Source organism: Pyxicephalus adspersus, chromosome 3, assembly GCF_032062135.1.
Source record: "Pyxicephalus adspersus chromosome 3, UCB_Pads_2.0, whole genome shotgun sequence".
Lineage (NCBI taxonomy): Eukaryota > Metazoa > Chordata > Amphibia > Anura > Pyxicephalidae > Pyxicephalus > Pyxicephalus adspersus.
Genome location: NC_092860.1, coordinates 123,244,978 through 123,268,565, shown reverse-complemented (window position 1 = coordinate 123,268,565; position 23,588 = coordinate 123,244,978). Strand labels below are relative to the sequence as shown.

Here is a 23,588-nt window from a genome sequence, read left to right as displayed (position 1 = left end):
ATTTGGAAGTATCCATATGGTAGTCATTAAATGGACTAGGAGTCAAGGATTGCCAACACATTGCTGAGTGAAAGCACTAGGAGTCATTGTTGCCTTTTCTTAGAGTTGTTTACAGTGTTTACTTATGAGGTTTGTTTCTTTAAATACATTGTGGTGATGGGTAGACGCTTCATATCAACATACAGATTAGATGCTCTTAACTAGTACGTTTTTGTTTTAGCTGTGTAGTCTGTGTTATGGTCCTGTAAATGGCGTGCGTCTTGTGTTACAAATTACAGGGAGAGTGTTTTGAAGTTAGGAAACCATCTCGCATATGTTGAACAGACACTTTGACTCCCATCCAGAATGTAAAGAACATTGCTTCATAACCCAGTTGTGATGCCTGTCCTTGTAAAGTGTTCTGCCCTGAAATAGTTAAGCTTAGTGGAGTTAATGGTATGCAGACTACGCCAAGTCTCTGTGCTTCAGCCAGCTATGAAAACACTGAGGCATCTAAGGGGAGGCCTCAACATTTTATTTTCCTTTCTGTTTAAATTGTCCACTCTCCTTACCACTGCCATATGGCTTTTCCCAAATAAGCCAGCCCTTGCCGTGATTAAAGACAACCATGAGGTTATGTACCACGATTTTGGTCTTATTCACTGTTCAGCTGTATGCTGGTTTTTAGTGTTGGATACATATATTTTCCACATCAAATGCTTTATTTTGAGAGTAGGCTGACAATTTCCAAAATAATGGAGCACGTCTTTTCCAGAACTGAGCTGCATTCTGATTTTCTAAGCAGAAGGGTAACGGTTACATTATACAGGTGCCTTCTATACCCAGCCAACCTTATACCACGATGTTTGTACAAGGATGCAAAGTTCTTTTTTCACTTAATAATTCTTAATACTATTTGTATGAATAATACAATGTGGTTTCTATATAACTGAACCACAGAATTATACTTCACTGCTGTGCTATTCTGTCTAACATACGTGGCTTATTCCTATTCCCCCCACTGTGGTTGCTCTCTCGTTAAAGAACTGCCCATTCCCAACTTCCAGTACTGCTATGTAGGACAAAAGACAGTCACATGGTCCCCCATACATAGAGGTACAGGTTACTTTTCTTTTCTCCCATAGCTGAGAAGCAATTAAACAAAGCTGGGTAGTAAAGGAAAAGGAGTATGTGCAGCTGGGGAGTGTGCCAAGTACAGGTGCTTTGGGAATATTCACATTCAGTGCCCTCAATCTTTTGTTCTATATAGGTTTTTAACTGTTCCGTTTGTAACCCAGAATGTTCTGCAAACAGTGTTGTGAAAGTACCCTATATAAGTCCATAATTCCCCCCAGAAGATTTTAGCCGGTTGCTCCTCCCGGCTGCCATGCCTCCCCCGCCCGCCCCTCCGCAGCTCCAATGCTCTGGATGGATCCCGGTGAGGCTGCACTGCTCAGCTGTCATCCGTTTGGAGGATTGCCTCTGCCGGTGGGAGGTGGGCGGAGAGATCAGCACACAGTTCAGCCTTGATGGGAGTGGCACACTAGCAGCCCCACCCCCATATCTGATAGCACGAGCTGCGATTTCTATTAAAAAAAAGCTGCTTCTAAAATGTATCTGCCCAAGTTGGCGTGTACAATAGCGTAATCAGCAGCAACTGATAGATGTACAAACCTTCATATCACCTAAACTGTATGTTGTAATGACTTGAAAGTTTCAGGGTACACGGGGGACCCTCAAAGCCACTAGTAACCAAAATAGCAGCTTAAAGGAATTGCAAGATATGGGGGTCACAAGTCTTATGAAAATACAACATTGGGGTTGCTGTTTCAAAAGAAAATATGCTTAGGAGTCCTAAATTGAAAATGCAAATTAGGGACCCCCGGGGCCACTTACATAGCATGAACCATTGGGGTAGGGCCTTTAAATGTATACCTACCTGTCATATCCATAACTGTCAAACGCTACCCTGTCTGCTTCTCTTTTTTTTTAACCCCAATTTCTTTACAGTGGCAGCGTGTATGTCTTTAAAGAAATTAGTTACTAGTAGTTATGAGGGCACGGTGTTTCCTAAACATTTCAAGTCATTACGACCAACGGTTTATTGAATATTGGCAGTGATGAGAGGGGGACACTGGCTGTCCTGCCCTTATCTGCTATTACATGTATGATGCTATTAAAGCATTTCCACATTTTTAACATTAAAAGAGTCACTTTCCCTTTTAAATAATGATAAAATCTGTGTTGTTTTTTTTTTGTTTTTACACTGTTTTTGGGAGGACCTCTCCCCTTTAGTCTTTACTGCCATGGTGTTAAAAACTGAGGGTGAAATCCGCAGCCTCCTGGGATATTTGTGTCACATATCCCAGATGGCTGTGGGCTGCTCCTTCTGTGCATGCATTTTCAGAGGCTTTCTTATAATGTAAAAAAGTGCTCAATGTCAAGTATGTGCAGTGCAAGGCAGCGCTGGCTGTTACAATGAGTATCAGAAAAAAGAGGGGAAGCTGAGCCAGCATGGGACACATCTGAAGTTGAGGTGGATTCACACTGGCAGTAAGGTTGATTTGCTGCATTTCACCTTCCTCACGCCAGGAACCACTGCTGCTTAAAATATTGCTAGCTCTGAAAAAGCCCAACATTTTATCACCTGTTACCAATTCCAGGTGCCTAGCAGTTGCCAAGTAGTCACTCCGGAACAGTAAATGGCCCAGGTTTTTGTTGCTAATGTGAACTAAACCTTACTTGTTACACCACATTGATCACGGTATTACACTACTACAAGGCATTACACTACTACAAGGCATTACACTCTTAAAACTTCGAACACTAGGAAGTTGGGTCACAATACACAGCACTGGACAGTTGGAGCATAATACATAGAATGGAAAAATTGAACATACTAACAGGGCAGGCATTAGAAAGTTGGTACAAAGTATAGGGGGTAGGTAAAACACTGACAAAATAATAGAGGTTACTGGATACTTATGGCATAAACTAATGGGAACACTTACATTTTTTGACACAAATTCACAGTGTCTTGGCCCGCCCAATTTTACCCACCCAGTTGAATACACTTTCTGGGAGGAACACTAAAGTAATATTTATAAATTAAAGATTTTGTACTAATAATAAAAAGGGACAAAAGGTCCATTTATAAACTTGCAAAGATTAAACCACACACACATTTTGTGTCTAATAATATACTTCTGACAATGTAGCCACTAAAATATATAATAAAATGAAAAATACTGAGTGTACATGACTTGTTTACTTTTATGGCTTTTGGGAAAAATTTTAGACCTGGAAAATATGAGATGAAATTATGCATTCTGATAGTCATACATATGTGCGGTTATGATGCTAATTGTACTGTAGGCAGCAGTGTCCAGCCTCTTACAAGACTTTTAGTTAGTATTTTAGTTAGTATTTATTTACATGCAGACAATTGTGACATGGCTGTTCATAGTTATATCTGCATCTGTTATATTTAGCAGTAGTTTTATTTTACTTTTCCAGTTTTAGATCATTTGCTGTAATTTTGTAACTGGATTTTTGACTTTACCTTCATGAATACTGCTCGTGATGAAAACATTGTTGTCCTTCCAGCCTTTGTTTAGTTCTCCCCAGATATGTATGTGAAGTGACATTGCAGGATGTATGAGAAGAATAAATATGTATACGGTACAGGTCAGCTACCCTCTTAGAATTAGAATTTTGGCAGACACAAAATATTTCTCTCGGTTGTCTAGCTGTCAGGAATACTTTTTATGTAGTTATTTGTCCCACACGGCCGTTTACTTTTGGTACAACAATTCACATCAAGATCCAATGCTGAGGAATCAGAGCAGATGTTTTAGTCTCCATATTCAAGACTTTGCTGCTGCAAACTGTATGTAGCCATAAGGCTGCAATTCAATTTCCAGGATCCGACAGCTCGGTAGGATTTAACACAAAATGTTTACAGTAGGCATTATGCAATACTATGACAGCATGGGCATAGGAAATGAGCATTTAGGATGGGTGCCAAACATCCATGCCTTATTACTGGGTCCTAGTTTGCTAATTTTAAAGTTCTATTAAAAAGCCTCCAAATGTTTTGTGGAGAATATTGTCTTTAAAAGCTGTTGCAGCATCAGTCCATTCCCCTTAGCTTGCTTCTGCCTTAAATTGGCCAACGCTGTCCTGGTATATGAATGGCATTCTGTAAAAAGTGATTCCGTACACAGGTCCTTACCCTCCAGCTCAACAGGACACATTCTGGCCTCCAATAAGTACAACAGGCTTCACTGTAATAAAGTAGGCTATTTACAGTCCATGTAATTATCCAGTCCATGCTCTTTTTTGTAATTATATATTTTATATTTATATCCTATATACATTGAGAACAAAATGACAAAATGATCAATGGAAACCAAAACCTTTAACCCACTGATGGCTGTGCAAGTACAAATTTTAAAAAACATAAAATGATTGAACTGGAATTTGATCACAAAAACTTACAATATGGCTCAGTAGTTTGTATGACCAAAACATGCATGGAGGAACTCCTATCAATTTCTGGGAATGCTTTTGATAAGCTATTAATTGGTGCCTGGGGGAGTCTCCTCCCAGACCTGAGCCAGAGCATCAGCAAGCTCCTGGACGGTCTGTTGCACTATACCACAAAGTCTGATGCACCAATATATAATGTCTGAGGCCATCATTCTATTCAGTTCAGAGGGCAGTGGAGGTAAATCGATGGCATCAGTGCCTTTGACGTCTAGGAGAATTTAGGCCATCAGTTTAAGGTCTGACAATAGGTCTCGGTACCACAGCAGTCCGGGTACCATAAGCTATTCAGAAGAGGTCTGTGCAGCCGTGACCCCCTCATTCACCAAGATATCCCTGATTTAAAAAAAAAAAAAAAAAAAGTGTCGGCTTGTGAATTGTGACTCGGTGTGATCTTATTGTGCGTCCACATTTTTTCACAGTGAAGAAGAAAGATATCGGTATAAAGAGTATGCGGATAGAACCGAAAGGGGCTATGAACGCCATAGGGAGAGGATCAGCAGAGAGAAGGAAGAACGACATAGAGAGAGGAGGCATCGAGAAAAGGAAGAATCCTCACGTCACAAATCATCAAGAAGGTAAAGTGGAGGATTTATTTTGAAAGTTAAATTTACATAAAGTTTCTTATTTTACAGATGTTATACTGTGATCTTGAGGAAGAGGAGGATTCAATGACTGCACTTAGCAGCTTAGCTCATTAAATGATGCTGCGTGACAAGTAGTGGACTATAACTCATGATATAAAGAAATGTTGATTTGACAAGCTTGTTCTTTGCATCTTAAAGCTGGATGTAGATTACTATAATGATTAATAGATCTCTTCCCCCAATGCCTAATTACCACCAACTTAAAGCTTGTTTGTAACATTTGAGCCATGCTAAGCCCAGGAACATTTGATCGGTGACTTTTCAATAAGGTCAGATTTTAGATTATTTTGGTATTCTGGCAATATGCGATGAAGGGATATTTGGACCCAAATCTAGAAATGTTTATCTTGTGTTTTTCTTTGAGGAATGGTAGAAGAATGGACTTATTATGCTCCTAGTCATTTTCTCCACTTGTTAGTGCAGCACGTATTAAAAATATACATCTGACAAGATATATATAATTTTTTCCTTATTCTCAGAAAAATGTTCTTTGATGTCTTGTTTTAATTGGTCGTTTTGTAAGATAATTACACTAACACAAGTGATTGTGTTATTTCTTTCTTAGTTTCTGCTCACAATGTTTAACTCAAAAAGGTGCAGGGCATTGTTTATAATAAATGTTAGTGTTTGGGTTGGTAGTGGTTATAATTTTACTGTTTGACAGGTAATTAGAATTGAGGAGTAAAATGCTTTATGTTTTAGTAAGGGCCGATATTAACAAGTTTGTGTCTTTAGTATTAATAGTATCCGGTATTTATATAGTGCCAACATATTATGCAGTGCTCTCCATAGTCATGTCACTAGTTGTCCCTCAAAGAGGAGGCTCACAATCTAATGTCCCTACCAGTTATTACTATAGTCTAAGATCAGTTTGGGGGGGAAGCCAATTAATCTAACTGCATGTTTTTGGGTTGTGGAAGGAAACCGGTGTACCCAGAGGTTAACCCACGCAAACACAGGGAGAACCTGCAAACCTCATGCGTATAGTGGCCTGGCCAGGATACGAACCGGGGACATAGCGCTGCAAAGGCCAGAGTGCTCCCCGTCTCGTGTCTGTATTTTGGTTTGAGGACATTTTTAAAGTAATCTTAAAATGGCTGTCATCTTAACTCTTTGTTCAAGTTAGCCAACCATGGACAAATTTAGTTAAACCTCTGAAATCCTGCTGTGTGTCCTTGTATGGTGTTTACTACGTAGTGAAACCAGTATCTGGTTAAAGGTCCTGGAGCCTGAACCTTTTGACATAAATTGGCAGACTGTTACCTATATTATGCATTATGATGGACATATATGTATTTGCATTAGCACATCCCAATGTAATTGTGTTGTGAAATATGTACTATGAATGGACTGTTGACACAATCATTGTATGAGCTCTTATACAAAGCCGTCATACCTGGGACACACAGGAAAATTAGGAACCTCTGGCTTTGTAAAACCTTCAGTTTCTAAGCAGTCCTAAATGTGAAATTTTCTTTGTACATTCTTTTAACCAATTAACAGGTGTCATTTGTGCTAACACAATTAAAAAGGTTGCTAAATTTACAATTTTTATTTAAACATGATTAATAAGCAGGGGCTAAACAAATTTACTCTTAATGTCAATAAAAAATGACTACAGGTCGCCTTTTTCTAACTATTTGGTCACTTTGATTTAATGTCAAGTGGTTTATCGCACTCATTTTTTTGTCCATTTTGTTAGCAGCAGCAGGCGCCGTCATGACAGTGAAGAAGGTGACAGCCATAGAAGACACAAGCACAAAAAATCTAAACGAAGCAAGGAAGGAAAAGATGCAGGTAGTGAGCCTGCCCCTGAACCCGAGAGTGTTGAGGCATCTGCTGATTAATCCCTCAAAACCAATCCCCAATTTACCAGTTTGATTTATGATCTGTGGCCAGGATGCTTACTAGGAATATTTTTTCAGGGTAAAAAAAAAATAAATAAAAAAAATTACTCTTCAGTAATTGTTTGTTAGCATGTTCTTGTTTGGAATTTTTGTTTTGTATTTTTCTGGGGAAAATAAAGTGATTTTTTTCATGCTTTGGTAATACTTTTTTTATACATATTTTAATCCTAAAGGGTTCTTTTGGTTTGTCATAAGCCAGTTTAAAATACAATTAGAATGGTGTTGATGGTATAAGCAAGGGGGTTTTAGAGTTACATTCACTCTGCTTGTGCCAGGTCTTGAGTTATTATTAGAATTTATGTTAAACCAGCTCTTCTTTTTAGACTTGTTCCAACTGTGGCTGTGCACTAAGTTTTTGAAAAGGCAATACATTGTCAATTTGCTCTGGTGTACATTTCATTGGCAACCTTTTCACTGCAATGCAGCACGTCACACAGAAAACAAATTGTGCATGCTGTGTTTTAAAAGCAGGGCAGCACACTGCTTGTGCTGTGCTGCAGTGTTTTGGTAAGATGAGATGCCATTTAAAATGAATGAATAACCAGGTGTCTTTACAACCAAGCTTGTTCAGAATTCTTGACATGAATGTCAATTTTTAACATGAATATTAGTATAACGTGTTTTTGATGCACTACTTCTACATCCCTTCCAGTGTGGTCCAGGGCAGAGCTTGAACTGGAACTGCTAGTTTTGTAGAACCTGTGCATGAACTAATCTATAGCACAGTATGTACAAAAAGAAGTACACAAGATGATCTCTTCATCCCATATGGATATGCCAGCTACCTATTACCAACCTCGAACAGTGTGCAGACCAGAAAAGACCACACATGTACACAGGTATATAAAGTAATTCGAGTCGGTACAACAACCTAAGAGATTCCTTTTAAAGGATGACTGCATGTATAATGACCTGAAAAAGGCACTCTTAGGGGCTCATTCATCAAGGTACGAACAGACCTAATTAAAAATATGGCATGATTTATATACAAATTGGGCTGTTTGTCAATTTACTCTATTCACATAAATGGTATTATTTTCATTATTAAAATGATGGCAACTGCCCGATTTATCAATTTGTGATCAGCCTGATTGGCACTCTTTGATAGTTGGCATTCACCACTTTGATACTGGCAAATTCTAGTCTACAATAGAAACTGGTGTTTAAATAACACTCTGATCACCACATCTGATTTTGGTAAATGGCTGCTACTGCTGTTTATGTCTATGACCATCATAATATCCTGTGACCCCAATATTGGGCAAAGAAACTTTAAAAGTGGCAAACAGTACTTAAGTGCTATTAAGTAGGCCCCCAGTTCTGAAATTAAGTTGATTTGGCATTGTAAATTGATATGTTGTCTTATTCATGTCAAAGTCCTTCTTTTAGCAGATGCTGTTATTTCATTACTCTAATGATCGGTGACACTTTAAGGCCTCCCATCTAGTGAAGATGTGCCTCCATCTTCCCCAGGTGGGAAAAGTTAAAAACTGAAAAAAACAGAAGAAGCCGTCACCCTTACATGAGTCCTCCAAATAAAAAAACTTGGTTGCTGTTCTATCTTCAATTTCTGGAAATCAAATACATTCCTGCACACAAGTGTAAGAGGATTATCACAATGTGACAACCTTGTTAGGGAAGGGGAGAGTAGGAGCGTTCCACAAACAGTTCTCTTTTTATTCCTCCTTTTTTTAATCTGTTTTTTAAAGTAAAAAAACCACTCAAATTATGCCTTTTCAGTGTTGTAATCCTATGAATAATACGATCATAAATATATGAACTTGACTTTTATTGACAGCAAATATAATTTTATTCACTTTTACACATTTTAAGAAACATTACTTTACAAAAAATAATCTTGTTAACACATGAGAAAAAATATTCAACAGTTACATTTGTAGAAAGCCATTATCTAGATTAGAAAAATAGTTTAAATGGTTTATGACATGCAGTTACCAGTCAAAAAAAAAATCACTTTATTTAAAATGTACACATCACAAATACAAAACAGTTCATCTGTAATTAACAATTTGAGACAGACTTAAAAAAATACACCGGTAAAGACAAAAAGTGTTAGACAGAAAGGAATGTCCTTTAGATCTGTATTGAAAACACTATCAGGCACATTTTGTGATATTGGGGATTTTGTTCTTTTATTAGTTTAGAAATAATGTGCAAGGATCAATATGTCTGTAAACAGTGATGTAGTTAGTCACTGTTCCTTTAGCTCAGTCCCTCACCATATACTTTTCGAATAGGTCTAGTGCTTGTAAGCTTCTGACACTGTGTGCCCTTCCTTGATGACCTGGCAGTGTTGGTATTACATAGCTATAGAAAACAGGCAGAGATTATCAGTGTCAGAAGTGCATATAAGCACTTAGCAGTAGACTTTTGGATACACATCTGATACTGGGTATGCTTTATTAAAGCATCCATAGCTCTCAGCAACATGTCAGTGACCTTTAAAACTAGTGTTCTTCATGGAATAAAAGTGTGTCTGTAAAAGATCTCTCAACTAAATACATGACTGCTGGGGCAGAGCTGGATATGGTGTTGTGCAGTCATGGCCACTTTGTCCTGTAAAGTAAACCCTTTCATAAGAAAAATACGCAGTATGTCATTGCTGATCACTGACTACAAAATGCTGCTTTTCAGTATTTTTTGCACCGCTGAGTAATCAGATCAGAAATGTTCAAATTTGTTCTGTGACAGTATTGAATGGTATGATGACTTCAATTTCAATAGAAAATACAATTTTCTAGAAAGAGGACACAAATGGCAACCCTTTGTTTTTTTTTCTCCTTTCAACAGGTTTCTATTAGGGTCCATTCACACCTTAGCATGTTAATGCATGTCAAGGCTTATGTAAAGGTTAGCTATTGTTTTTATGAAGTACATGTATAGGAAAAGTTCTTGTCTGTTTTAGCTTGTTGAGGGGCCCTATAAAAGACATTGCATGTATTTTATTGGCTGTCAACACACCGAGACCTTGTTGGAGTGAGCACACAAGTGTCGGACCATCTTTCAAGGATGGATGCATTTTCTAATAAAGGCACCTAGAATAACATCCTTCATCCAGCATGATATGCAGGTTGGTGGCAGTGCAGACTGTAAGCAATGTCCATTCTTTGGAATCCGTTGCACCCTGAGATGTTCATTGGGCAATCACTGGAATCTATACCTATAAAAAAAGGTATAGTGATATAGGTAGGGACCATTGATTGAAAGTGCACCCATCCTTCCTTCTCTACCGTGTAAGGTCTCTAAGCAAGTTGTGATAATCCATGGAATGGAAATTTATCCGAAAGACAACCAGAAAGAATAGGAATGGAAGTGGGAACGATGAAATAAAATTTCACAAAATGCACATTAATAGTTCTACATTTAGTATACATACACAGTTTTGTTTATAGATAATGGCTTAGAAATCAGGGTAGTTGCATTTGCCTTCATGCTGCAAAGTAACATGAGAATAACACAACCCTTTACAAACATTTCTGTCTGCCAGGACAACTTTGTTGGCATTGTAACCATCTATAGACCTGTGGATCACTAATGTGCAAATATGATATGGTTATGTTTCTGTTAAAATGACAGGCACCATAGGTCTAGTTGTTTGGTGCCTCCTTACACAGTTTAAGATATTGTATTCTTTGGTGTTACATGATGGATGGTACTTGCTGTGTAAAGCACTTCACCTTCATCCCATACGCTTAGTCAGTGTCAGGAAGGACAAAGTATGCAGCCAGATATGGATTGAACTTCAGGTTTCTGTGTGTATTTGTATTCATGCAAAATGTAAAGCAAGATAGGCTCTAGCAATTGTTTCGGCCTTTTCGCATTACTAAGGTTCACACCAGGCCAGTAAAGCCTGGGCATGCTCTTAGTACATTGCCATGCTATACTGTACCATCAATATAACAAGATATCCTTCCTGCATCTATACCTTATATTAGTGCACGGTATGAAGATTGCTCTGCATTTCAGTTTTGGCGATCAAAAGAATGGCTTTCAACCAGCCTGTCTCCTGAATAAACATAACCTAAATTCGATCAAAGTCTGATTGGTAACAGGTAAAATGAATTCACCTAATATAATTCACCTCTAATCACCTAAAACATTTTACTTAGTACAGTTTATAGGAAACAAACACTACTTGGCTTTATACCATTCACTATTCAAAAGTCTATCTTACAAAATAAACAGCAAATATCCCCTTCTGGCAACTGATGGCCAAATATATTTATTATTTATGGCAGATCATCACTGACCAATATATGGCAGTATATATGAAATGCCTCAGTAGGGCAATTTGGTATATATTATCTTTACAACCGGACTACAAATTTAGTAGGACATTGAAGAGATACAAAGGGATGAGCAAATTGCATTACTACAAGCTAGAACAAGAGGGTACATTGATTTAAGTTATTTTAATCAATATGTGAGATGTTCTTTGTTGGTAGGTCTAACTTACCCCTTTTAGGCAGTAATGCACACGCCTACCTGTAGTATACTGGAATGACAAATCAGCCTAGGTTTATAAAACAGCAATCCACATTTTTGTTTATTATTACAATCCACATGGTTGTACAGTTGTCTCCTTTATATTTTGGCACCATGTTAGGGCCAGGGCAGAATGAGCTGTAGTTAAACGTTTAAAAAAGTCTTTCACTGGAGGCAGTAACGTCTTTACTATATAGAAGATTTTCAACAGCAACTGTCTCACATCCCAGTATTTAATTTGGGCATCGACTGGTTATTAGATGGGACAATTATTAGATGGATAGTGTAAATATATAAAGTGCAACAAAACATTGGCAAGATTAAATGCGCTGGTGCCATTTACTGTTACTGGAAATGAAGATAGAAAACATACACACAAACACCTAAATTACTTGAGATTGTTTGATGAACATTTGGTTCTCAATATCCCTGAATGTCAAAACATTTTCTAAAGGAATGTTAAACTAGTGGTTAGTTCACCAAGGAATGTATGTAGTATTGAGTATAGATTTCCCTTGATCTTTCTATTAAAAACATCTTTAAAGACATTGGTCAGTTTTGTTCCAAGTAGGTTGACACAGCTGAAAAGTTGCCGTGAATAGTCAATGACTAAAAAAATTGTACATAAATGTGGCCATGAGTATAAAGTTCTATATTTCTGCAGCAATTGGACATTTGGATCGTAAAAAATAAGCAGTTTGTTTTCCTGGTTTGGAGTCATTTGTGATCTGTGATGAAGTACAGCAGAAAAAATAGTTATACTGGTCCCCATTAACTAGTAGCAAGAATGTGGGAGGGAGGCTTAAGTTTGGTTCAAGCTATAATTATTCCAATGCAATTGTCCATATTTGATATTTAGAGGCTAACTTCACCAAAATCATGTTTCAAAGATTTCAGTGGCAAGATTTTATTGTGGAATGACCACCCACTCCAACAAATTCATACTGAGAGCAGGGACGGTCATAGACAAAATAGGGCCCTGGACAGATATGAAGTAAGTGAGAGCCCAATATGCACAGCAGTTCATTCTATTAATTGGGACACTAGAGAAGTTAGGGGTTCTGCAATTGCCCAATTTTCTCTACCCTATAACCATCTCTAAATGAGTGTCACCCTCTTGGAGCTAGTTCTGTGTTATTTGCTTATTGTACATGGGCAGCCGTTATACCATCATGTTGTTTGTTTTTACCATAGCTGTTTGCAGAATCGAAAATTGTGCTGTAGATAAGGTGACACTGGGAACCTTGATAAATGTAAGGGGACAGCATGCAAATTACATATAGGGTTCAAAACACACAGTAGTATCAAACCCCTTGCTGGGTGAGTCACCTTTTTGTCATGGGAACCTAAATCATTTTGCACCTTTATCTTCCCCAAATTGTACCATGTATGCAAATCCATCCAGACAACTAGGCAGCCTAATCAGGTAAAATTTTGATTCTTATTTGTCAAATACAAATAAGGAACCGTTGTTTTTTTCAAGTGTTGTCATTGAAACGCTTCATCACATGACCTCCAATGGCCATCCAAACCATAAGTGACAAAAAAGTAGAAGAGATCAGCATAAACACAGTCCTATATATTTGTTAAAATACAAGGGGGTGCTGAAAAGTTCTGGGTCTGACCAAAAATGGGATGACCTAAAGCCTTGAAACTTACATGCTATCCTATGTATTAACTCCAAAGGTAAACTTTTGTACCAAATTGTTTCTTTAACCCTTGTAAATAATTTTGATATCTGGTCACTTAAATGTTGCTCTTGTGCTGCCATCCCTAGCTTTTCTCTCATCTTTCTTTCAACACCTTCTTTATTTGGCACAGCAAGTTATAATGTTCTGCAATAAATGTTTGACCCTTCTGAAGATAGTCATAAAACTACCTTCCTTATCCCCAAAAAAGGTGGCCCTGACCTTTCCTGCTGACTTTTGGGTCTTTTCAGGCGATGAGAACGGCAGGGTCTGTTTAGTCGTAAGATTAGTCGCTTGAAAAAAAAAAATAAAATTATTTTAAAACTGATTTCACTTTGGAATTGACCACTTGATATCACTTCAAGTTGCCACTCTAGCCCACTTCGCGTACAGTTCCTGCATACCCCACTGCTCATAACTAATAAACTCAGTGTGTTCCCTGTAGATTGTCTATTGTCTCAGCAATTGTTTTAGCTGAGATTTACTAAGCTGGTATAATAAGGTCATGAACATGATCAACCATTTCCCGCGTTAACACCGTTGAATGTTTTCCAGACCTTGCTGCATCTTCTGTCTTAAAATTTCTACACTGGCACATATCTTCAGTTAAGTATGAAGGACATTTGTGATTTAATATTTGTATCATACACTTTTCTGCTGCAGGAACAGGAACTTTAGGAACTTCACCTGAAAACTTCACACTTTTCCTTGACATGATTTGTTTAGTGATTTAAACAAAATGTATAAAATAGCACTACATTCCTGCAAATTGGTGCATTCCAATAAAATATAATACGCTTTTCAGGTATAGTGATAAATTCTGCTTTTTTGGGAAGTGGGTCAGGTCGAGAACTATTTTAGCACCCTCTTGTATGTGATTTGAAGCTTACTTAACCATACAGACTTTGGAGGTAATTATATTGCACAGCAATTATAGATGCTTTAACATTTACTTTTTACTTTATTCTTTAAACATATTCCCATCAGAGCCTTTTACTGTGGGTGATCAGCCATTACAACTGCTGGAAGTTTGGTCAGTTAACTGCAGTATTGTTGCTGGTGCAGGAAAGGCTCCAACACTGATTTTTGTATATTGAGCACCAGTATAGGAGTGCTTTTCCAATCAGAAGGTAGCTGACATTTGTAAAAATTAGATTTACATCTTTAGTGCATACAATTCCTTTGGACACCTAAGTATAAAAAAAGTGATATAACATTTGGGGATGATACATCAATCTGTTCATTATTTCATACCCGGTCTTCTTATAATCACAGTTATATAACCTCCACACAATGATACTGCAATATTCATCTTACCTGGTTTTCATTTGTCAAATAAAAAGTAATCAACCCCATCCATATTTTGATTGCACAGCAAAAGTACCGGACATAGAGTTTTTGAAAGCATTACTTTGCAGATTAGTTAGGTAATGAAGAATGACAAAGTAACAATGACAAAGTTCACCACCGCTAGTCATAGCAATGGCTTTAGTAACTGCCTTTCCACATTATTGTTCACATTGTTACACTTTACAGACAGTACAAGCTGGATGATGTACACGTCATGTCATGTAATACACAACACACTCAGCTTCAACAGAGTCAATACTGGAGTAAAACACAGATAAATCTGCCAGACAGAATAAAACGGACAACATCTATACAGTTATTTTCCACATAAGGTTGGTGTAAAAGTGCTTGATGTCTGAATTTTAAAAAGCTCATTTTCTGGCATGCATGATAACATTGTTAGCCGTTTATACCCAATACTGACAGACAATGCAAGTGTTAAAAAACTAATACCGGCTGTAAGAACACGTGAGAAGTGTGGAATGTAGAAGAAGCAATAGTGTCACATTGCCTACGAGAAGGATCCAGGCCATGACACTATCGTGAGTACCACTCTTCCTTTCAATTCCTTCAGCATCCTTACTAAGAGGCTATAGGTCATTCCAGATGTGCATCTTCCATTTACTGCCAGAAGCATGTCCCCACACCTGGAGGTAAAAGAACAGGGGTATTAGACAAAGGGCAAAGATAACAACTCAACACTCCAAAGAGATGTAGAATGCACACAGCTGACCCCGATTCAAATCCTTGACTTATGCTAATATTATTAGGCTATTCTGGAAACCATTCCTAACGTATCTTGTTATACCAAAACTGATATTTCACACAGAAAAAAACTCAGGGACCTGGATGATCCATCATTACATCCAGGACGAAGAAGGGAAGTTCTCCTTAAGTCTTCGAATACGCAAACTGTTTCCCTACCGTGTAAACACCCATGTTTGAAATTCACATTCACGCCAATGGACCAGTTCACATGGAAGCCTTTTGGGCTATTTTTTAATAGGTTGCAGCATTTGGACAGTATTAAAATGCCACAAAACACATATAAACTCCCCAAATGCCCCGGTGAAAAAACTCTAACACGAAAGCTGTATGGGCATTGGGCATTTTAAAAGTAAAATCAGTGTAGACTAAGTTAGGAAAAACTTTGTGATTAAAAAGAAATTGCCCATTAGAAAAAAAAATGATGATATCCTGTTATCACCTAGCACCATGGTGGCTGGAAAAGCTGGAGGCAACTCCACCATGAATCTCCTAAGTGCAAAACACAATATACAGAACATATATACACTGATCAACCAAAACACTAAATTCACCTGCCTATTTTTGTGTATGCACCCTTGGTCCCAACAAAACAGCCCTGATTTATCAAGGTTTAGACAATACAGGACCGTTGAAGATGACCTGTGGTTTACGGCAACAAGCTTTAACGTCACACTGCCTCATACCACAGCATATTGGCATCTTTTCCCCAGGTAAATGACACATACACAACCAGCCCTCCACATGATTTAAAGAAACATATGACCCATCAGACAAGCCTACGTCTGGTGCTCCATGGCCCAGTTCTGACGTTTAAGTTCACACTCCAGGAGCTTTTGTTGGTGGACAGGCTCAGCATGGGCACTTGGACAGTTCTGAAGTCACCTTCAAGAGCTAACCCCTCATTGTACTTGTAATACTTTTCAACATGAATCCAAGGAATAAGAAATGTATTCTTCAATCTGGTGGGTCTGGTTATGAAAATCACTAGTCTCTTATGGTTTATTGATAAGTCCAAGAGATACAACCTTAATAAAGTTCTATATACCTCACTTGAATGTACGATAGCCCTTTCTGATATTGTACCCCCAATTAGTTCAAAGTATGAAATACATCAGTATGGCTATGAAGTAACGTTTGGAGGGAGACCCAACTTACTTGGTTAGCTAGTCAACCCGTGGTAAAGGCCAGAAGGAACCATAAGCCTTATGACTACCAATATTAGGACAGTTCAATGGAGGAGGTTTCTACTGGAAATGTCTACATTGAAAATATCTTTGTGAAATAATACAGAGTAGGTTCCTGAGCTCTGTGGCACTTTGTAGTGCTTTTGAGCGTCATAAATAAAAAGTAATGTACACTAACCACAATTATTTTAGACAAAGTGTTTTGGGGCAAAGAGAATTTGTGCCCCGTATATGTTCTATTATGTGAGCTCCGGTCTCTAAGCAGTTAAAGGTCACGATTTCAACATGTTGTGAGATGGTCGGACCAAACCTAAAACTAAAATCTGTGTGACGTTTCGCTTCTTTCTGGTTTGTATTAATTCAAACTAATTACATATGTGAATTAATTGTATTAGACAATGGATTCATTAATAACAAGTTATATATCATAGGTTTAGAAAAAAAGTCCCTTCAAGCAAGGCTTTGTGTACTGTTTGTACAAAGATGAAGAAATTCAGTGCTGAAATGTGATTGTAACTAATACCACTTACAAAGACATGCAAAGAAGGAAGCAACATGAATTACCTGATTCTTCCATCGTTGTAAGCGGGGGTGCCCTCTAGGATGGATTTAATAAAGAATGGTTTGTTCCGGTTGCAATCCTCAGAACCTCCTACAATGCTAAAGCCCAGACTCCCTGCTGTATTCCTCCTCAGAACAATTTCTCTGCAGCTGTATAAATACCTTAATATGGAGAAATGAAAGTGTTTATTCATCTTTTAATCACCCGAAAATCTTTTTTTATTGTGTTACTGTTTTGATTGGACCAAAGTTTTTACATTATATGCACAGCTTCCAACAATAATATCTTGAGTTTTTTTATTTATACGCAACGTAAGGGGGCACCGTCATCACTGAATCATCATGGATGCAGTTAATAAATAGGTAACACCTAAATATTTTACAAAAAAAAAAAAAAAAAAGATATTGGCTATGTTGCATTAGACCTCCCCCCAATAGTTAGAGACCGGATATCAAGCATTTGATCTACATGTGATGTAAGTGAAGCAAAGTTTTTGTTAAAATTATATTTCTATACTAATATAACATCCTCCTCTCTGGTATTACACTAACACGGCTTTTTCCTTCATTCATTCATCCCTTCCCTCAGGCACGTTGTCTTGGTATCAACTTCGATTCTGCCCTCTCTTTCACCCCCCACCCCTACATGTCCCCTGAGACCACCAAACTCCTTGTACAAAATAGGGGCTGCAAATGACAGACAGATACAGACAGTGACACAGGAGGAGGAGAGGACCCTGAACCAAAGAGCTTACAATTTAGGAGGTGGGGGAAGTAACACACAAGGGGGAGATATGTAATGGTGGGAAGTAGTGATTGTTTCAAAAGACAGAAGAGGACATAAAAGGTTAATTTTTGTTTCTGGTCCAGAACTGCAGAGTTATGAAATACTAAACTGAAATAATATCCACACAATTTATGCATAAACAACAGACAGTTGGATGTTTATTGTTACAGAAAAGGTCAAATTTTTCTAAAATTATGATGGGGTTATAACACAAAGCTAATATTAATACAGGGAGTAGATTCTTCTTCAATGCATTAGCCTACTTTATTATTTTAAAGTTTATTTTTCTTCACAGCCAACAAGCAGCCATCAATAAACACATGTTTACTAGTTATGTATGATGTGCACAGTTTAACTTCTTAGAGCATTTTACCATTTATTAATTTAATATGCATTTTACATATGTAACCTGTTAGGAATTGAAGGCATGACAAAGAGCCTGACCTCCAGCCTCTAACCTCCTGTGGTCTTCATCAAGCGGCAGTACTAAAATAACACACACATAGATCTCCAGAGAGATGGGATTCCTCAATTGTGGCAACCAAGTGCCATTTTCAGGAATTATCGATAGAAATATATATCAAGGATGTCATAAGAAAAAAAGAATAACACTGTCCATATGACTATTATTTCTAATACTATCCATATGAGGAGTAATAATGATTTGTGGCTCTGGAATGCTTGAAAAATAAAAGAGATATACAGTCAGGATAAGTCCTACCTAAAGCCCAACTAAACCCAAAACCTAGGCAAAGAATCACTGGATGGTAAAGGGAAGGGAAGGTGTGACTGCTTCCAGGAAAATATATTTCTCTACCTTTTTAACATAGGAGAACCCTTGAAATAACTTTCAAGCCTTCAGGGAACCCCTTCTATAATTACTATATCCACAGATCACAGTACATAAGGTGTGGTGGTCAGTAGGAAGAATGACACCCTTACATGACACCCCAAAAAGATCATTAGTAACTGAACTGAAAGTCATAAATTGCTCAAGGAACCCTTAGCATAGAGAGCACGGGTTGGCAAAGTTTTATGGCCACTAGGCCATTTATGGGGTGTGCAGGAGAACACTAGGCCAGACCCGCCATAATGGCTCCGCCCACCACCAGGGAACTCCCCCTGAAGTGAAATCCCAGTATGCATTGCAGAGGAGAGGGATTCACCTTCAGGGAGCTTTCTCTATTTACTGTGGCGGCGGAAGTATCAACCCTGGCCGCGGTAAATAGGGGAGCAACTGCAAGGGGGCGGCACCGGAGCTCCTGCGGCTCCGATAGTTCCTAAGGCCCCCTGGCTGATCCGCCGGCAACCCGTGGCTCCGGAGCCTAAAGGCGGGAGTTTGCCGACCCCTGGCATAGATGAACCCTGGTTGAGAAACATTAGTGTAGACGCAAAGAGATGAATATAATCCTATTTTAAGGCACAGATGTGCTTACATACTGCACTACAGCTTATTTCTCTAAACTCTTTATTTAAATGGTAAACCTGTTTAATTAGATGTGACATTGTGACACCTCAATTAGCCTGAGCAACATTCCTTTGAGGCTGTTACTTACACAACAAGCAGTGGCTCACAACCCAACTTAAGTTTAGCTATGACTATTCCAAAGCTGAGCATGTGACTCTGTTCAACTTCACTGCAATCAACTCAAATGAAGGCAAATTTGAGCAACACTAGTTAAAAGGTACGAGTGGTCCTAAGTATGCATGACTGGTGCACAGCTACCGGCAAACACAACTACAAAATGGGTTTTTGAATCTTTGTTTTAAAAGTAATACTTAGAATTTACACTTATCAAATGATTGACAACGACCACACGATTTATAAATACTTGAAAAGAAAAGTTATACATTTTTGTCATGCATAGAGATAACCAGCAGAAGCAGAAAACTTCCCCATCTGGTAATTCTCCAAATACTTTGTATGTGTGTGGGTCACATATAGTTACTCTTTAGGTTGTTTTTTATCACTAAATGCAATTCTATGTATTAAGTCTAACCAACATAGGAAAAAACTCTGTTCTTGTTCCAATACTTTATAAAGCTCCCCAAGACTGGAGAAGATAGACTATCATAGGTGAACCTGGGTGATCCAGCAAATCTAGAATGGATCTAGTCCAGGGCTTAAATTCATTGCCAACTAATAAATAAGGATTTTTAAGACAACCATTCCAAGTTTGCTGGATAACACAAATTCTCTTTAATAAACCAGGCCCAATATCACACAAGGCAGCACTAGGGGTTAAGTAAATTGGGGGTGGGGTAAAGCAATAGGTAAACCTCCCAATGGGTAAGCAGACTGCAATCAGAATCTGACAAAGATTCTAAACTTTACTAATTTTTTACTCAATTATAGAGAAACTTGGAATGCCTCCGCTCTTTAGAACTGGACAAAATTAGAAGTACATGTGTAATATTTTAATAAATTATTTTCTTTAAGGCTCATCCCATTATTTTTTCCTGGTAGTGGTAAACTGGAAAGTTAAAGAACTCATGAATGTCTAATCATTAGAAAGTGAAACACAATAAAAGGTTTCATGTTACATATTAAAAACAGAAACTCTTTTCCAGGAGAACCTGACCTCAGCAATGCCCAGAACACCATAAATGAACAGTGCGGGACATCCCTCTTGTGAAAGACTTCTTTGTTTCATCGTATAGCTCACAGAGGGGCTACAATGCAGCTTGTCCAAGTATTACAACTAGAAATGCACAGATAATAATTGTATCATATGTATTAGAGCTTATTACAGCAAAAACAACGTATAACTTTCCTTATAAATTCAGGACACCATATTTACAGCCTGGAACCTCCAATAAGTGGTCCCAAAAGGATGTGCGTTAAAGGAGGGATGATGAGTTGAGGTTATTGAGAAATGGTTTGCTTTCACTGTGTAATGCACATTTTGGCAGGAACACTGAAAAGAATTCCAGATGTGGAATCTCAGGCCTTTAAGGTCGCATAAGTTAACACTTAGGGTCACCAGGCACCAGAGTGAGTCTCATACATTTGATGATGATAAAATAGGAGGAGACAGCGATCCTAGTTGTGATGGGACAGTTCTGATTAATGTAGTCTAATAGATGTGTACAACATAAATACTGCACTCAATATTTTGATTTGCCCCGAGGCTAGATTTGAGAACAGATGCAGTTTACACCAAAAGTTATAAAACTACTAATTTAATAAAACTAACACTCCAAATTATAAACTAGTGACATTTATTTAGTTGTAACTACAATTTTTTTTAAAAGTCCTTTAAAACTGTAAACTGGTCCTAAACAACAAGGCTGGGCCATTATTATTATTATTATTATTATTATTATTAATAATAATAATAATAATATTAATAATAATAATAATAATAATAAACAGTATTTATAAAGCACCAACAAATTATGCAGCGCTGTACATTAAATAGGGGTAGACAGTGACACAGGAGGAAGAGAGGACTCAGAAGAGCTTTCAATCTAAAAGGTGGGGGAAGTAGCACACAATAGGGGGGATATGGTTTGGTGGGTGAGTAGTGGGGTTCAAGAAGAAGACAGGTAGGCAAGTTTGAAAAAATGGGTTTTAAGTGCTCTTTTATATGAGCAGAAAGTAGGAGCAAGCCAAATAGGATGTTCAAGATCATTCTAGAGCAGGGGTGTCAAACTCTGGACCTTTTTTTTTTGGCCCCCAAAAGAATTCTTAACAAAAATTTGCAGCTGGCCCACCGCTATTGCAATCCGTAGTAACGGCGGACCAGCTGCAATTCATATTAATCTGCTGTTCTATAGACGCGAGTACAATGCCGCGACTACAATTCCCAGCATCTCTCGCGTCTCTAGACCAGCGGCCTTTCTGCTTTTGCGTGGCCCCGCATTTTGTAGACGCAAGTGATGCTGGGAAATGTAGTAGCGGCACTCGTGTCTATTGAACAGCAGCCTATGCGTGGACCCCGCGGAGTTTATACTGACAGGTAAGATCAATAATCAGGAATTAGCAGGATTATCATCAGGAATTATCATTGAGCTATTGCTATATTAATTGTTTTACTGTGCCAGAGAATGCAATGTGAAACCAAATTAATGCAGCAAATAACTTGGTTTCATTGCATTTTCAGGTAAAGTAAAACAATTAATTTCAAAAAAGAAAAAACAAGAACACATGAGAAGAGCATGCAGTAATATGCAGTAGATTGATTATTTAGATCAATGTTCTTGTTTCTTCTTATGGAGATTAATTGTTTTATCAATACCTTTCAAGTTTGGCCCACGACTTGGTCTAAGTTTTTAATTTCGGCCCACTGTGTATTTGAATTTGACACCCCTGTTCTAGAGAGTCGGGGCAGCTCTAGAAGTCTTGGAGCCATGCGTGTGATGAGGTTATGAGTAAGGAAGTTATTATTAGATCATTGAGTAGGACAGGAGGGAAGAGAGCGGCTAGGGGAGTATATTGCTATCATTGTACGTGATGATATTGTGAAGAGAGGTGGAGTCATGACAGAAGAAGAGGAGACACTATTGGAACTGATAGTCACTACGGGAACCATGGGTAAGAAGCCTGCAAGACCATTATGCACGATAAATATGTTTTGGCACCTCCTAGACCAAAATAACTTTTTATTCTATAAGTTTGTGGGTGTGGATATTTTTGTATTTGAACTGAAATGGTGATTAAAGAAATTCTTTCCTTCTGACATGTTTTTTTTCATCAAGTTTTTGTGTATAAAAGAAACATCATGGCACTTTAGGATCACTACACAGGTGTGGGTGGTATGGATGACCTTACTGTCATGATTGACAATAAGTTCCTTCTTCCAACCACAGAGGGAGAAAAGATGGCAACACCTGCTTCTCAAATCTAGTGGCACTTGATATCTTGCTTTATGGGTGCATTCAAAAAACTTGTATGGTAGAACTTCAAGCAGGTCTGTTGCAAAAGAAATGGTGGACACCTTTGCAAGTAACAGTGGATCACACCAATAGAAGTGAAAGAATCATTTTCTTGGGTGCTCAACACAGTAAAAAATAATCCACCACAGTTTACTCTCCCCATACTCAAGAGTTTGCTTACTGCAGACAATTCTTTCCTCCCTTACATTTACAGGTGTCTCCAGGTTACATATGAGATAGGGACTATAGGTTTGTTCTTAAGTTGGGTTTGTATGTAAGTCGGAACAGGTACATTATTTTAATAAATGCAATTAAGACAGATGTTTGTCTCAACATATTATTAGGCAGCGTGGTGTCAGGCACTGTATAAAATCCTTACTGTGAGTTAATCACAAACAAAGCATAAAAAAAAATTAAAGAGATACAAAAGGCTGCAGAAAGAGCTCACCCCCCTAAGATCACCCACAAGCTCAGCTGTGTTTAGTTTGTCTGTGCAAAAGATTTCTTCTGCAAGTCATGCAAACGGTCCCCCATCAAGCCTCCATCCTGCACAGGAGCGAGCAGGGAAGCCCCGTTCGTATAAAGGAGGCATCCGTATGTCAAATGTCCTTAACTCGGGGGCTACCTGCATACATAGGGCTTACACTGACCATGGTTCTTCTATTATCCCTACACAGTTATTGTCCCACTTACATCTCTGACATGGTTAAAAAATACTCCCCCTGCCGCTCTCTCCGCTCCTCCAATGACCTACTAATGACTTCCTCACTCATAACCTCATCACA

General features: G+C 38.1%; 2 protein-coding genes across 7 annotated transcripts in view; one reads left to right on the top strand and one right to left on the bottom strand.

The window, feature by feature from the left end:
- Window positions 1-7,214, top strand: part of FIP1L1 (factor interacting with PAPOLA and CPSF1) — a 37,351-nt gene extending 30,137 nt beyond the window's left edge. For 2 of the 3 annotated variants that reach the window (XM_072406244.1, XM_072406242.1), the window contains 2 exons: window positions 4,950-5,105; window positions 6,877-7,214. In XM_072406244.1, coding sequence (XP_072262345.1) covers window positions 4,950-5,105; window positions 6,877-7,021 — 301 coding nt within the window. In that variant the 3' untranslated portion in view covers window positions 7,022-7,214. The remainder of the gene's footprint in view (window positions 1-4,949; window positions 5,106-6,876) is intronic. The other variant, XM_072406243.1, reaches the window with a different exon arrangement.
- A 1,643-nt stretch (window positions 7,215-8,857) lies between these two features.
- Window positions 8,858-23,588, bottom strand: part of LNX1 (ligand of numb-protein X 1) — a 118,472-nt gene continuing 103,741 nt past the window's right edge. For all 4 annotated transcript variants that reach the window (XM_072406237.1, XM_072406240.1, XM_072406238.1 and 1 more), the window contains 2 exons: window positions 17,142-17,300; window positions 8,858-15,272 (listed from right to left, as the gene is read on the bottom strand). In XM_072406237.1, the coding sequence (XP_072262338.1) occupies window positions 15,137-15,272; window positions 17,142-17,300 (295 nt within the window). In that variant the 3' untranslated portion in view covers window positions 8,858-15,136. The remainder of the gene's footprint in view (window positions 15,273-17,141; window positions 17,301-23,588) is intronic.